The sequence below is a fragment of the Coffea arabica genome, chromosome 2e (assembly GCF_036785885.1).
Source record: "Coffea arabica cultivar ET-39 chromosome 2e, Coffea Arabica ET-39 HiFi, whole genome shotgun sequence".
In the NCBI taxonomy this organism is placed as follows: domain Eukaryota; kingdom Viridiplantae; phylum Streptophyta; class Magnoliopsida; order Gentianales; family Rubiaceae; genus Coffea; species Coffea arabica.
Genome location: NC_092313.1, coordinates 65,724,074 through 65,740,167, shown reverse-complemented (window position 1 = coordinate 65,740,167; position 16,094 = coordinate 65,724,074). Strand labels below are relative to the sequence as shown.

General features: G+C 35.4%; 2 protein-coding genes across 5 annotated transcripts; one reads left to right on the top strand and one right to left on the bottom strand.

Annotated features, from left to right (window-relative positions):
* Nucleotides 1–4,414: 4,414 nt before the first annotated feature.
* Nucleotides 4,415–6,440, top strand: LOC140037040 (probable transcription factor At5g28040). Its single transcript, XM_072080718.1, has one exon. It carries the CDS (start codon nucleotides 4,709–4,711, stop codon nucleotides 6,140–6,142), a length of 1,434 nt encoding a protein of 477 aa, XP_071936819.1. The 5' UTR covers nucleotides 4,415–4,708; the 3' UTR covers nucleotides 6,143–6,440.
* A 1,433-nt stretch (nucleotides 6,441–7,873) lies between these two features.
* LOC140003743 (guanosine deaminase-like) lies at nucleotides 7,874–14,149 on the bottom strand. 4 transcript variants are annotated; one of them, XR_011840886.1, is made up of 5 exons: nucleotides 13,985–14,149; nucleotides 12,035–12,225; nucleotides 8,773–8,877; nucleotides 8,361–8,670; nucleotides 7,874–8,251 (listed from the first exon to the last, which is right to left on the bottom strand). XR_011840886.1 is itself a non-coding variant. In XM_072080720.1 (5 exons), the coding sequence occupies exons 3-5, from the start codon at nucleotides 12,089–12,091 to the stop codon at nucleotides 8,482–8,484; spliced, it is 351 nt and encodes a 116-aa protein (XP_071936821.1). In that variant the 5' UTR covers nucleotides 12,092–12,225; nucleotides 13,086–13,203; nucleotides 13,985–14,122; the 3' UTR covers nucleotides 8,282–8,481. The 4 variants fall into 4 exon arrangements, 3 of the variants coding, with proteins under 3 accessions (XP_071936821.1, XP_071936822.1, XP_071936820.1); XM_072080720.1 differs by lacking the exon at nucleotides 7,874–8,251 and adding an exon at nucleotides 13,086–13,203 and having other exon boundaries at nucleotides 8,282–8,670; nucleotides 13,985–14,122; XM_072080721.1 differs by lacking the exon at nucleotides 7,874–8,251 and adding an exon at nucleotides 13,086–13,203 and having other exon boundaries at nucleotides 8,282–8,670; nucleotides 12,035–12,217; nucleotides 13,985–14,122.
* Between the last annotated feature and the right edge of the window lie 1,945 nt (nucleotides 14,150–16,094).

Here is a 16,094-nt window from a genome sequence, read left to right as displayed (position 1 = left end):
AATAAGACTCTGTTCCATCCATAGACAATTCTGTTGTTAAAGAAATAATTAATTTTTTTCAAAATGAAGTAATTTCTGGAAGTGTTATTGTATTGGAAAGTCCTTAGATAGCTTGTCTGTGTCTTTTCATGTGTATAAGAGTATCGTTTCATTTGTCCTTAGATAGAAGTGTCTGTGTCTATTCATTTGAAGAGAAAATCAAATGAAACGAAACAAGTCACAAAGTATAGAATGTCAATATGCATTCCCAACCCTTTTATATTCCTCTATTCTTCATCCAAAATCTCAACCAAAGAGCTCCTCTTGAGTTGGTAAGTCATTAATGACTTCACAGACTCGGCTTGAGTTAGCAAGTCATTAATGTTTCTCAATTGAATTTATGTTGTTAAAGATTCAAATAAAAATTGGCATCTACTAAGACTTGTCATCAAAACCCTTCTTGTACTAATTTGAAAACTTATATACAATGATAATGAATACACTATCATGATTGTATATATGATACATATGTAAAATTCAAATTTTAAATTTAAATTCAAATTAGTTGTCATGAATCTAACGTGATATCAGTGTATAAAATATTTATCCAATATGAAAATCGAGTCCTACTATAGTATCATATTTGATAAACAACAATTGGGAAGTGTCATATAATATGGATTTTTCTAACTGGTGTCTAGTCTGCACTCGTTAAAACACTAAATCATATATAACTAGTTGTACACCTATGCATTTTATTTTTTTGAATGAAAATTAATATAAAATAACTAAAAATACTATTTTATAAAATTTTATATACTAATTGTAAAAGAAACATTTAATTCAATAGATTAAAAATAGCTAATTCATAACAACTTAATAATTAGTTTCAATCAAAATTTATCCCGTGATTCAATTATGCTTACTCTAATTAATGGTGGTATGTCAATATATGAGTAAAGGAGATATACTGGGAAATAAATGCACTTAATACTTGATTCTTTCATGACTAAAAGAATTTCAAAAAGCAAACTAGTAGATGATTTTTTTGGTAAATAAATAAATTTTTTTTTCTAGCAAGTCCCCATACACGGGGGAGGGACGCCACCTCGACTTTATTACTAATCATAAGAGGAGGTACATATGTAAAACCGAACAATTGCAAGTAGGGAGTACTACTCACTTACATGGACACGTCTAAAGATTGCAGCAATGGAAACGTCTAATGAAACTAAAGATCGCATATGGCTGCATGTTTGGGTGACCAGCCAGTGCATCTGCGACTGCATTCGCTTCCCTATAGATGTGATTTATGCTTCCTTGCAATTTCTCTAGCAAACACTTAAATTGTCTGAACAATGTTGCAAAGCGGCCAAGTAGCTGAGCACTTTGATGTCACCAAATGAAAGTGTGTCTTAGGTCCACCTCTGCCTCAATAGGGGATAATCCTCCGCTAGTACAAAGTTGTAGTCCGGAGAGCAACGCTCTGCCCTCTGCTTCTAATACTTGAATGTCGCCAAATTCCTTGTAGAAAGCGATGATGACCTTGACCCGATGATCTCGAAGGACCCCTCCACTTGTGGCTTCCCCATTAGTGACACTAGCATCCGTGTTGAGCTTTAACGAGTCTGGTCGCAGCCTCTCCCATTTTACTGGAATACACATTTTCCTCTTGCCATGCTGAACTAGGAAAAAAGATGCGAGCCCGAAATCTTGGTCCCCCTTCAATTGTTCCCGTTTCACTTTGGAAGAAACCCCCAGTAGTTTCAGGAAAAAAGTAACATCGTTAATGATCGACCTCAACTCAATCTTGAGCCCCTCAAATCGTGCTGCATTCCTTCCACGCCATATAAGCCATGCTACAAGTAGCGGAATTAGACATCTAACATGGTGTGGTTGCCCCACTTGTAGAGCTGTTAATCGAGCCGCGTCGAGCCGAGTATTTGGCTGCCGAGCTCGACTCGAGTTTAATTCGAGCCGAGCTCGACTCGAGCTCGTTAGGAAAACGAACTTTAAAATGTGTTCGAATTCGACTCGTTAAGTGTACATGTGGCTCGAGTTCGAGCTCGAGCTCGACTCGTTTATCACAAACGAGTCGAGCTTCACGAGCTCGAGCTCGAGCTCGTGCAAATTAACCTTAATAAAAATTTATATTTTATAATTTTTATAATTTTAATTTCTAAAATGACAAATATGCCCTTCATTAACGAGCTCTAACGAGCTACTCGAGTATCTTACTCGGCTCGTTTACTAAATGAGCATGTTTCGAGCTCGTGCTCGACTCGTTAACCAAAATTAACGAGCCGAGCTCGAGCCTTAACGAGTCGAGCTCTAACGAGCTTTCGAGCTACTCGATTGACTTAACAGCTCTACCCACTTGCCCGTCGGGTGTCGATAATATCTATTGCATCATTGAGGCATGGAGGCAGGAGTGAAGACTAAATGGAAGCCCGACAAGAGAGTTGAAGTGCCTCCATACCTCCCGTGCTACCTCACTTTCAAAGCAAACTAATAGATGATAAACTTATTATTTGATCAAACATTCAAAACTAACAAAAAAAGTAATTTGGTAGAACTTTTAAAATCCTGTGTTTATATAGGAACCATTTTAGCCTAAATTGAATTCCAATTGAAAAAAAAGCATCAAATTTAATAGAAAAAATTTTTGGACAAAAATGACTATTTATACAATTTAAGTGCATTTGTATGAGCAATATGCTAATTTTGCGGAATATAAATTCATTGAAAAATGAAAATTGTCAAAACTTTAGAATTACAAATAAATAATCAAATCAAATAATAGAACTATAGTCAACTTAATTGAAAAAAAATTTTAAATAATGTTGATTGATTATAAAAAATCATAATCAATGTAAATGTATATAAAGGAGTGACTTAATAGATTTAAGTTTACTATAAATAAGGAAGTATTTGAATGATAAAAAAATGAAAGTTCATCCAAATTTCATTAATGATAATAAATGATCAATTCAATAATAGGAATAGAGAATGTGATTGTAAAGAATTAAAAAAGGAAAGCTATTAACAAAAAAAAGGCATAAATTATACAAATATATATAAAGTATGTAATTAATCGATTTTTTGAAATTTACTATAAATAAGAAAGTAATAAAGGACTATAATTAATTGTTACCAAAAAAGAATAAAATCCATGAAAAGGTATAAGCAAATACAATATTTTTCTACGTGGCGAAACGATAGAACTTACACTCGGCAAAAAACTAAAATAGCAAACTTTCTTTTTAATTGGCATAACCAATTTAGTAACGTACAAATGGGAAAAACTATATAGCATATTTTGTCCAAATTTTAGTAATGATAATAAATAATCAAGCTAATAAGAAGAATAGAAAATGTGATTGAAGAGGATTAAAAGGAAATATATGAGTTGATTAACAAAAAAAATAAAGAACATACAATTAATACAAACTCATATAAGGTAGGTCATCAATAGATTGGATGAAATTGAAGGTAAATAAGGAAATGTAAAAAAGACATAATTAATTGTTACTTAGAAAAAGAATAAAATCCACAAAAATATAAACACGTTGTTTCGTACAATTTTAATTTGTTACGTGGCATGAAGATAACATGTCTTGGTAGAATATAGGAATACCCAGCTTAGTAACCTACTAAAATTGAAATTGAATATCATATATGCACTGACAGTGTATACACTATCACGATTGGATGCACGATACATATGCAGAATTTGGATTTCAAATTCAAATTTGGATTATGTATTATGCATCTAATGATGAAAGTGTATACACTATTAGTAAATAGAAGATTAATCCATATATATGTGTGTGTGTGTGTGTGAGATTAATTTTTTATACAATGATAATGTGTACACTCTGTCATGCTTGAATTAATGCCACATAAGCGCATTAATAATTATTACTTCAATCTCTTTATACAGTAACAGTGTATATACTGTCATGCTTGAATAAATGCTACATCTGTACATTAACAATTATTTTGCCAACTTTTTTATATTCCTCTATTTTTTATCCAAAATCTCAACCAAAGAGATGCTCTTTGAGTTGGCGAGTCATTAATCACTTCACAGAATTGGCTTGAGCTAGTAGTGTCATTAATGTTTCGCAATTAAATTTATATTATTGGAGATTGAAATTGAAATTTGTCGCCTGTATTAAGCATCTTTTTTAAGATAATTGTTAAAGTTTAACTAAAAAAAAAAAAGTCATTCAGTGAGATTCGTCATCAAAGTCCCTCTTATTCAATGTGAATACACATAATGTACAATGTTAATGTACGATTATTACTCTATCTTCCATTTATATATTTTTTCCCTACCTAAAACTAATATCAACGCCCGAGCTCCATTTTAACGAGTGTAGATAGATCTTATAAATCGTTAGATTTTACCCTTTTTAGGCTGTCGAACAACGGAGGCTTGAATATTTCAAAAACTAAGCAGCACGTGAGTATGAGTGTGATAAATTGATGACGCCACCAAGTCACGTGCAATACATCCCTCCAAAGTCCCATATGGTAAAACGGAACCGTTCAACCCCTTCCCAGGCAAACCTTTTCCCACACGACTCCACCACCACCTCCCGCACCCTCCACCACCGCCACCACCACCACCAGAAGTCTAGGTCAGCTGCCCCTTCCCCCTTTTAGGAAATAAATCCCAGCAAAATTAAGTCCATTTTGATTCCTCCTCCTCCTCAAAAATCCGATGGCCGCCTCTCAAGAAGACCGTAACGTTTACAACCCGGAAGACCTTGACGACGACGAAGAAGACGAAGAAGGAATCGGAGGTTTAATTCATAACCCGGGTAATAATACCAATGATATTAACCCTCCTGAGAACGACGTCGTTGTGGACGACGAAGATGATGACGTGGATGTCGACGTGGACGTAGACGAGGATGATGACGTCGACGACTCCACCTCTTCTTCCAATCTCGCCGCTGCCGACCACCACCACCATGATCCCTCCTCTCTCCTTAACCACCACCACCACCACCACATCCACCTGCCTCCGCCTCCCTCTCTTTCCCCGGGAGATGTTACCGTCGCTCTCCCAACCGATCAGTCTCTCCGTCCGGACGCTGAACGACAGCGAATCGATGAAGTGACGGTCGCCTCGGTCTCTGCCGTGGCCAGGGCCGTCGTGGAGGAGAAGAAGCCGGTTCCGAACGATGAGTCGAGGCGGCTGTTTCAACGGCTCTGGACCGACGAGGACGAGATCGAACTTTTACAGGGGTTTTTGGAGTATACGACCTCGAGAGGCGTGATCAACTCGTCTCACCATCATGATACGACGGCGTTTTATGATCAGATCAAGAGTAAATTGCAGCTGGACTTCAACAAGAACCAATTGGTCGAAAAACTCCGAAGGTTGAAGAAAAAATACCGGAACGTGATGAACAAGATGAGCTCCGGTAAGGAGTATGTCTTCAAAAGCCCTCATGATCAGGCTACTTTTGAAATTTCTCGTAAAATTTGGGGCGGCAGTGGCGTTGGTGCTTCCGTCCGCAGCGGTGTTGTGATGGAAGAAGGTGGATTTGATGATGATGACGGTAACCCTAATTTTAGTGTTAATTTTATTGATCAAAGCCCTAACCCTAATTTTAACCTTAACCCTAATGGAATTGATCATTTAGAGAAGAAACCTCCGCGGTCTAGGAAAAGATCACGCGGTGTAGGTGGGGTGAAAATTGAGGAGAAACCATTTGGGTATACTAGTGTTCCAACTTTGCAAAATTCAAACCAGCAGCAAAGCGTGCAGAATGTGCAAAATATGCAGAATGTGGGCGTGGTTACGCCTACAGCAACGCAAATTGGGCCGGTGACGGCTGCAGCTGGTTCAGCAGGGTCGGGGCAGGCCACGAATTTGATTGAGGAGACAGTGAGGAGCTGTTTATCACCGATATTTAAGGAATTGTTGAACAGTGTGATGAGTTTGAATGGGCCAATGATGGGTGGTTCACGAGGATTTGGCTTTGCATTGAGTCCAATGCCATTAGGGTTAAATGGGGATTTGGTGGCGGATGAGAAGTGGAGGAAGCAACAGATTTTGGAGTTGGAGGTGTATTCGAAGAGGTTAGAATTGGTGCAGGATCAAATAAAGGCGCAGCTGGAGGAGCTAAGATCAATGGGAAGTTGATAGTTAGGAATTGCTGGAGGGTTGATGAGTAGGCAGGTCTTGACTTGGATTCGAGGAGTAGTAAGTGCTTGGTGCTTTTTCCATTATCCAGTATATGAGCTTAGTTGATAAATTTTCTTCTGGTAATTGATTAATAGTTTAGGATTTTAACTTACATTGTGGAATAATGAGTCCTATATATGCAGCCCTGATGGCTTGTTTAGACTCCTAATATTTGTGCAGATAGTTAGTTGACATGTACATGAGAATGGGCAATCTTAGGTAACTTGTTATTTGATATCTATACTTACCTTTCTCATTTGATTTTTTTTTTTTTTTGCTGGATTGATGTTTATTCTTCTTGTTGTTCTGCTCGTTAATCGATCGAGCGAGCAAGAAATACTTTATTTTGGAACAGCTTATCTGCTTGGACCAATTAGTAATCATACGTCTTCTGGATTTTCCCTGGCAAAATCATCTGTGTTGGAGCTCAAGCAATGTTTTCACGATAACTTTAGTCAGGCAGATTCTTGGAGAATCATGTTTGAAACATGCAGAGTTTAATTTATTTGAGGATTGTTGGAGAATCATGTTTGGAAGATGCAAAGTTTTACTTTAGTAGTGAGTGCTGCCAACAAAGAAACACCTCTCTCCTCTCTCTGCTGCCCTTAAAACATGTCAGAGAAACATTAAGTGTAAAGAAAAATGCGTATGCATCCGTGCAGTTTTCTGTTCCAAGGACTCTGAACCTTAAAGAAATGAGATAAGGTTGATTATTCTTGGCGATTGTGTCTGGAGAGGATTATTGATCTTCCACCATCCATTGTTATCTTGAAGTCTTGCATATGGAAGTCCTTTCTGTTTGGCGTTGCCAGTATCCTGATTTTACTGAATACCTGCCCAGTGTCAATATATTAAAGCATCTAATTCAATTTGCTATGGATGGTCTCTATGTTTTGATTAGAGGAAGAAGTCATTAATTTCAGTCTTTAAGAATCATGGTATTGAGGACCTTTATGGCGATGAAAACTGTCCAACAAAAAGGTTCATTAGTTTTTCCATCCGGGCTGTGTTGGTTTATCAAAGAGTACACATAATTTGTTTTTTTTTTCCACTCTCTGTTTACCTTTTTTTTTTGGGTTGAATTATGTTGGTTTGTTCTGACTGCTGTATAAGGTCCACCAAGTTGAAGCTAGGGGTAATGACGAGGCAGCTTTTATCAAACTGCATTTATTCCTATGGCATCTCAAGAGTGAATTAACTGATTCCTTCAGATGCCCCTCTGCGATATGATCCTAAGAAGCTTCGAATGTAACTCATTTCTGTCTTCGCTAGCTTCAAATACCTTTGGCGGCTAATAATATGTACTGATTGGTTTCGTTAGAGATGTCACTGTTCCTTGTCAAAGTACTGATTTCCCAAAGAATTAGCATCAAATAAACTACAGTTCGTGAAACTACCTATTCCTATTTTGCTCCTGGTTCAAAGATTATTTTTTCCTGATCCAACTTGATTTTCTGCCCAAATTTATGCTTGATTTGGAGAAGTTTTATATCAGTTAGGAGCAACTATTAAGTATACCTAGTAGTTGGTTTAGGACCAATAGAAAAACTCCACGTGGACATATAAAAGTTTCACTTGTTAATCCATATATTTAGTGATTTTTTTAACGTGTAAATGAAATTAAATCAAGTGAAATCCTTATACGTTCGCATGAAACTCTTTCGTTAGTTCAGAAATAACTACTATACATGCTTAGTAGTTGATCCGAGTTGACATAAAATTTTCCATCACTATTGGATGTTTCAGTCAACGTTTTTTTATCATCCGTTCCACTTACTACAATTTAAAGACAACCTACGAGTAAAACTACCTTCGCTTGTTTGTGTGTAAACTTCGAGGAGTCAAGAAGATGAAGTACAATGGTACAATGGGAAATTGTTGCTATATTTCTATGTGTTTTCCAGAACTGTCATCTCCTGAAGCTTCAAGACTGAATCTCATATCTCATCATGCAAACTGAAATCCTTGAAGGAAATTGAGCACATGCACACCAATCTTTCTGGGATACCAATCTAAATTTTCCAGCTGAACACAGGAGTGAAGGACATTCATCGAAAATATCTCCACCTTTCGCAATTTAACATATGATCATTGAACTGGGACTCTCAAACTTGAGAAAGAAACAAATATAAATATAAATGCTTGTTAAGGAAATGACGAGGGAATCGCAACTCACATTGACATGTTCAACAATGTAGAGATCAATGAAACAATATGGATGCTAGAAGCTACTTTATGAGCAAATGTGAATCGTTCCAAAGCATCCATATCAGCAATCACAGATTTCAACATTTTCCTCAGTGGATATGAAATTTGGCCTTTGATTTCTCAAAGACTTGCTCCGCAATATGGGATGCATTACCATCTGCTCTCTTGATCTCCAAATGACCCTTTTGGTAAAAACCAGTACCTCTTAGGGCATCGGCAATAAAAGCATTATATCCAATGGCAATGGCAGCTTCAGCTTTGGCACCATAAACCAGTCTCTGCATAAAGTGTTTCAAAACACAAGAATTAGAATAAAAGAGCCTAAATGTAAATCATGAACCTACCAGGCAAGATGACATGAAAAGAGAAAAGCAAAGAACCTTAATTTTGGAAAGGTAGATTGCACCAAAGCACATGGGGCAAGGCTCACAAGAAGCATACATTTCACAATCTGAGAGCTCAATTTTGTTGAGCTTTTTGCATGCCTGAACAAGTAGTATCCAACATGAGAATGACAAAGCAGCAACTTTAAGAGGCATAAATACCATTGCAGCCATGGAACTCCACCAATTCAAAGAAGAAATACGACATAAAAAGAAAAACATGAAAAATCAAATTCGAAATTAACATAAAACGAAATCACGAAGAATCAATCTAACTGCAGTATCTAATCCTCAGCTGGTACACTCCTCCCATATTCCATTGCAAAGAAGCAGAAGTAATTGCAAGCACATATTATGTGCATGGCATGCAAAACGTGCTTACAAATAAGTAAAAAGACTGCTCTAGATTAAACTCAATCACTGAAATCTGAAAGTAAATAGGCAAAATTGCATATTTGTGTAAAATGTAGGATTGCAGTCAGAATGTACAGCTCAGAACGTGGCCAAAGCTGAATCTAAAAGACTAAAACACTCCAACAATTCACGTTTGATAAGCAGTATGTTGATTTTGAAAAGTTGCATGCTAAGTACACAGGCCATCCCCCCTCCACCCTCTAAAGCTAAAGAAACAGAAAAAGGACAAGGGATTCCATAGTTGATGGAGAAAAGACAGCAATGGACCACCTTCAACGAAAAAATTGTCCGCCAAATATAATAACATAACAAAGACTTCAATCAGAAGTTCGATGATTCTATGTTTGCTATTGAAAAGATGTTTATCTACTGAAAAGATGTTTATCTAAGCACCAGTCATGTCCTTTTGCATCATCAGCAAGAGCAAATTATCACCATGACATTTCTATTTTCCACAGCCAAATGAAGAAAATATAAGCAAAATCACTGAATTGCAAATGAATATTTCCATAGATCATCCTAGCTTAAAGATCATCCTATCTCTGCATCCCTATAATTTAAATTTGAGATTGTCAAACATAAATGGTTACATTCATCCGAGCTGCCTGAGCTCGAGTATGGTTAATATTTTAACACTTTACTCCAGTTTCCAAGCTGTCATCATTGACTCGATAGCATTTTTAAGAACTCTGCTAAATGACAAGACCAGATGCTTAACATTCAGAAATCAATAAGATATGGGATCTGAGACAATGGTCAGAAAGCATTCTAAATTTCAAAAATTAATAGCTCTTTACAGATCTCAATCTTCAAGATTCATTGTTATTGTTTGGGATCCACTGACGAAAAATGTTAGGCAGGGAACTAAAATCTTTCTGGTAAAAGAAGGTTAAGACCAAATTTTATGCAGACATTGATATAAGTCACTATCCAACATTTCTTGGTTTAAAATCATTTTCCCAGATGCTCCCGATGCTTCTCAGTTATGACCTGTTTCTGATGGGTCAGGCCTATCCTACTTTTCAGAGGAAACAAGTGAGAGTAAATTGACCATGTGTTATCAGATTGACCTCTCCTATACCTAAATCATAAAAGAAATAGGTAATAGATGTGTCAGTACACTTCCTTGCCCCATACTTCTAATCATCTTGGATCAAATCTGAAGTCTTCAATAGGTTCTGCACTTACTTCAGCTTTATAGGCAGTTTTGACTTTATGGCCTGACTTTTCTTTTAAAACTTCTACTTTGGTGAAGTTTGAGATAAAGTTTGAATCCGACCTCCCTGCTGAAGGTGGTAGGGAACACTACCTTTGTCTCTATTTAGAACCTAAAGCTCTAACCAACAACGAACAGTAAGCTTGTCATCAGATTATGTATCCATAGTCCTTAGACAGTATTTACAGAATCTGCCACTTGCAAAGTTTTTACCAACTTATGTCTCACACGCTCATGTTCCATGGGCAATCTTTGCATGCAATTTCTAGGATTGCAGATCATCTTATATTTGGAAAGAATGTATAAGAAACTTGACACCCTAAATGACTGAACTCTTTACAATCGTCCAACAAAGAAAAAAGCAACTTATACATGTTTAAAAAAATATCAATCATCCAGGGTAAGAAAACAATTATCAGCTCCTAGTATGATACAGCTTTCTACAAGAAAAGGACATCTGCAACATGCTCACTTCAAAATTTTGCTTCTCGTTAAAAAGGAGGGGTTGTTGACTTGATACACTTCGGTCTAATCACTTTCATACATCTATATATAAATTGGCACAAATTGACTTGCTGACCATCAGACTACTACTTATATTTCTATTTCAACTACAGGTTGGGAATACAGATTGTATTGCATGGCCATCATTACATTGATGGATAACTCAAAGTAGGGTGCCTATTTTTGTATGAGGACAGTTGATTGTTTGCCTGTGACTTTCTAACATGCATATTCATCTTTGGAAAAAAAAAAAATTTCACATATTTCCAACCAATTATTCACGTTTGCTGCATTGCAAGCACTGACTAGAATTCAAAATAGTAATTAAGTCTATCCAGTAAAAGCACATGGCCTGTTGTAAGCAAAGATCCAAAAATGTCAGGGAAGAAGATGATAATGATGATGATGATGGTGGTGGTGGTGGTGGTGATGACAAGAGACATCAGAAGACACAACTTAGCAGTCCTTGGCACTGAGAAATTAACTTCAATACCACCAACCAAGCACATTATATTTTTTTTCAATCAACAAAGAATGAAGGAAAAGTAAACTTAGGGTCCAAGTCTGAACAAATTTCCATTACCACCAACACAACAAGCAGAATGTTGTCTTCCACATGTTTTATGGTTATTGTTATTGGGAACATGTATTGGGAACGTGTAATCAATAAGTTTCTTCTATCACATACTGACAAGAAAATACTTCCAGCCAGTTCAGTTGCAAGACCACTAAATGCAGCACCACAACTAGTGTATGGTTATTGTTATTGGGAACAAGCAGAATGCTGTCTTCCACATGTTTTATGGTTATTGTTATTGGGAACATGTATTGGGAATGTGTAATCCATAAGTTTCTTCTATCACATACTGACAAGAAAATACTTCCAGCCAGTTCAGTTGCAAGACCACTAAATGCAGCACCACAACTAGTGCAGCGCCAGACTGCATGGAAGAGATACAGGTGCTACACATCATTTATGTCTGCATCAAACAAAAATATATGAAATCATGCAAGAAAATGTTGACAAATTACATCCAAGTGTAAACTAAACCCAAAGAGAGCTCCTACAAAATGCACATGCTATAATTACACAAACAGATAAATCTCAGAGAAATTATATCTAACCTCTCTAATTGCTGTGACCTCTGCATGTGCAGTAGGGTCAGTGCGTGCTAAAACCATGTTGTGACAGCTGATAACAATTTCATCATTGCGAACAACTACTGCACCAAATGGTCTGCCATGCCCACACTCTGCCCCTTTATGTGCTTCTTGGACTGCGATTGTTAAGAATTTATGTTCTCTATCCTGTACAGCTGATTAGAAATAACAAACACATCATGAAGCTAGCCTATCCACCAGTAACTAATATAGTCACGTTTCAAAATCAACATCTAAGCTACCTTAGTAGATGCGAATGGAATTTGACCATTTCACCAATAAATGTACATGGAAAAGATAACGATTTCAATTAAATCTGTAGTTTGTTATCAGAGGTGCCTCAACAAGAACAGGAGAAATAGGAGTCAGGAGGCAGTCTGGAATCAACTCAGAACTAGTCCTACAGGTTTGTCAAAATTAGGGTTGAACTTCACTAGAGTTGCATTATCCATAAGAACATGTAAATTGCAAACTGAAGACCAGGTAAGGTTCAGTTTTCACTTCCACAGCCTGGGTCAACCTATTAAATGATTCACCTTGTAATCAAATTAAGAATCCAGGATTAATGCTATTCTATGTTTTCTTTTCCCTTCAAGGAACTTAAATGTTGGTCAGAAGATGCTCAGACTTATCTTTAACTAGAAAACACTTGAACATACACATCCAGATCAGTTTCTGAACACATATCTGGACAAAATTTCCAAAGATATCCAAATCACTAAGTTATGTCAGCATAGAAAACTCAAGCTACATATTACAGATTTCAAGCAACTTAAATGTTGAATGCTTCTGAAAGCTTTTGGATGGATGATGATGTTTTAGTTAAATCTTCTTACATCAATATTGAGAACTAGTTCAAACATATTTATTTCAATTTTCTGAGAAATTTGGATAAGCAATGTACAACCAATGTCTCATTTGTTTATACATAAAATGTACATGAATGTTCAATATCAAAACTTCAACAAAGAAGAAGAAATAACTGATGCAAAATTAAAATTGGTTCAGAACTGACCCTATCGAATAGCCGGTTGGTGAAATGTTGGATACAAATTCCAAAGGGGGAGTTTGCAAGTAAAGGCCTGAATCCTATCCAAACAATGCTCAAGCTGAAGCAGCGGACACACTATTAACTGATACAATAGAGAATAGCAAAAATGGACCAGAAGCACTAATTCAGGATTACGGCTGAAAAATCGAAGAGGGACTGATACAGCTTGAATGGTTCAAAATGACATTACGAGATATATCTAATACAAGAGGAAAAAATAGAAAAGAGAAAAAAGGACCTTTTTTAACTGTTTCTTTACCATATTCCAATGGCCTTAAACTACAGATTTTACCAAAAGCACCTTTTGGTACTAAAAAAGACTGACTTGATTTTGGACATTATCAAAGTAAACGAACCAATATTATTACCTTCCTGATTGCCAGCCAATGCAGAAGCAACAGAAATAGTTTCACCCTTTGCCTCAACAACTGAATGTGAATAAACTAAAGAACAAACTAAAGCTATTCAGGTAACAAACTAGAGCAGAATTCGAAAACTGCAGGTAGCAATCAGAAATTCAGAAAAATCACAGAGCAGATACAAGATAGTGAAAGCCAATGATCGTGTTGAGTTTTCTACAGTCTCTTAGTAAACCATGATAGAAAAACGACCAACTTAAAAAAAATGAAGTGACCCCAGTAGACTGTTTTCAGTGCTGGAATTCGCACATAAGATCCAAGATTCTTACAGACAATTATGGCACCGACAAACAGAAGTATCATTAATATTCATAGAACCAACTAAATCATCAGTTCATTCGCTACATCAAACTCCAAACAACATATCAAACATAATCCCGAAAACATCAGAAATTCCACCAATTTATCCAAGAAATTTATCTCATTGCCTATTCTGTGGCTTACCATTGGCTTCTTCCATTGTGAAGATGAAAATTGAGACGAATATACGGAAAGTCAATGGTTTCAAGAAAAGGGTTTGAATGAGAAGATGAAATATTTAGGAAAGCGACGATATGAGTAAAGAAAGATTTGGCGTCAAACAGCAAAATAAACGTGGAGGGAAAGGGGACGAGGAGAAGAGGAGAAGATAGGCCACTATTACAGAAAAGCGCGCGCTCACGCTCAACAGAAGACAAGGATAAGCCGAAGGATTTTATAAAAGGGAAAAGGAAAATCGTTCAGAATATCTCTTGCATTTTACAAAATAATTTTTTTTATCCATCACTTTTAAAAGTATAATTTTACACCTCTTATAAATTCATATTGATCAAATTTTATCCCCATCTAGATTTTTGACTAATTTTTAGTCGGAATCTATTACGTGCCTTGCACGTGATCATTTTTAAGAACCAAATTGTGAAATCAAATTTTATATAATTTAATTTATGGTACCTCACATTTCACAAAATGAATTTTTTCATCATTCATATTTTTCAAAATAGATTTTTTCATCCCTCATTAATCATATGTGTGAATAGTTTTTTTAAATATCTATTTGATTTCATCTGAACAGTACAAAAACATGTAATATATCTCTATTTGATTACATCTGACTAAATCAAATAGAGATATATTACATGTTATTTGTACTACTCAAGTGAAATCAAATAGATATATACATGTGTTTAAAAAAATTATTAATTTTTCACTCTTATTCATTTCCTTTTACTTAAAAATTGAAAACAAAGAAGACATTTAATTCTAAACATTATCAAGTATTTATATCGAATTAAATTTGGACAGAAAAAAATAAACAACGGAAAAGTATGATACAAAGAAGTAAGTGATTGGCACTTTCAAATTTTAAAACAATTACAAGACAAGTAATTCAACTGTTTGTCTTAAAAGTGGTGAGTAGAAATTTCAAATTTAAATTACAATTTATTAGCATGATTATAAAATTCTAGTTAAGACCCATTAATTAGATGTCATTATTATACAATTCAATAAATAAATTATTATCAAAAGAGAAATGTCACAAATATTGAATAGGTTCATATGGTGAAATCATATAGATATATATATATATATATATATATGGGTTTAAAATAAAATTGTTACGTGTACAATTACGATTAGCTTATTTAGGTGAAATTAGATAGAAATATATTACATGATATTCATACTGTTCAGATAAAATCAAATAGGTATATATATGGGTTTAAAGAAAAAAAGCTATTCGTACATATGATCAATTACGGTTAAAAATTTTCATTTTGAAAAATATGAGGGATCAAAAAATTTATTTTGTGAAATGTGAAGGACTATGAATCGAAATATGTAAATTTTGATTTGACAATTTTACTTTTCAAAAAATGATCACATGCAAGTCGCGTGGTGGATTCCGACAAAAAACTAATTGGAAACCTAGGTAGGTACCAAATTTGATCAACATGAATTTGTAAAAGATGTAAAATTACACTTTTAAAAGTGAGGGATGAAAAAAATTATTTTGCAAAATGTAAGGAACATTTTGAACGATTTTTCCAAAGGAAAAGTGATTCCAAGTTTTGCTTTTCATAATCAAAAGTGACGGTGCAAACGAGTTGAGTCGATTCCGAGTAATACTATGTTCGAGTTTGAACTCAACTTGATTTAGCACTGTTTGAGATCGAGTTCGACTCAATCGAGTTTGAAATTCTACATATTCAATTTGATTCGTTAAGATTTCTGATATGCTCGAGTGTCAACCTCCAGCCTGATCGAGCTCGATTTGAAAATGAGGTATTTTGAAAATTTACAAAAACTTAGTCCTTATATATGTAATTTACTATATATATATATATATATATATATATATATGTATATATACACACATATACATATATTATAAATATATTTTTTACATATATAACACGTGTTGCTCGATAAGGCTTGACAAGCTATCAAACTTAACTAAAAACGATCCATACTCGACTTGTTTGACTAAATGAATTGCTCAAGATTGACTCAAACTCGGTCAATGCCGAGTCAAGTCAATTGTTTGATCGATCAGCTCACAAGCTATTCGATT

Bases quoted from the DNA above. Each gene is read 5' to 3' on its own strand.
- LOC140037040 (XM_072080718.1), top strand. From the start codon at position 4,709: ATGGCCGCCTCTCAAGAAGACCGTAACGTTTACAACCCGGAAGACCTT.
- LOC140003743 (XM_072080719.1), bottom strand. The intron at 8,878-12,034 runs GTTAGATATAAT...CTACTTGTTCAG, and splicing joins AGGTCACAGCAATTAGAGAG to GCATGCAAAAAGCTCAACAA. The intron at 8,671-8,772 runs GTTCTTTGCTTT...CACTTTATGCAG, and splicing joins TCTACCTTTCCAAAATTAAG to AGACTGGTTTATGGTGCCAA.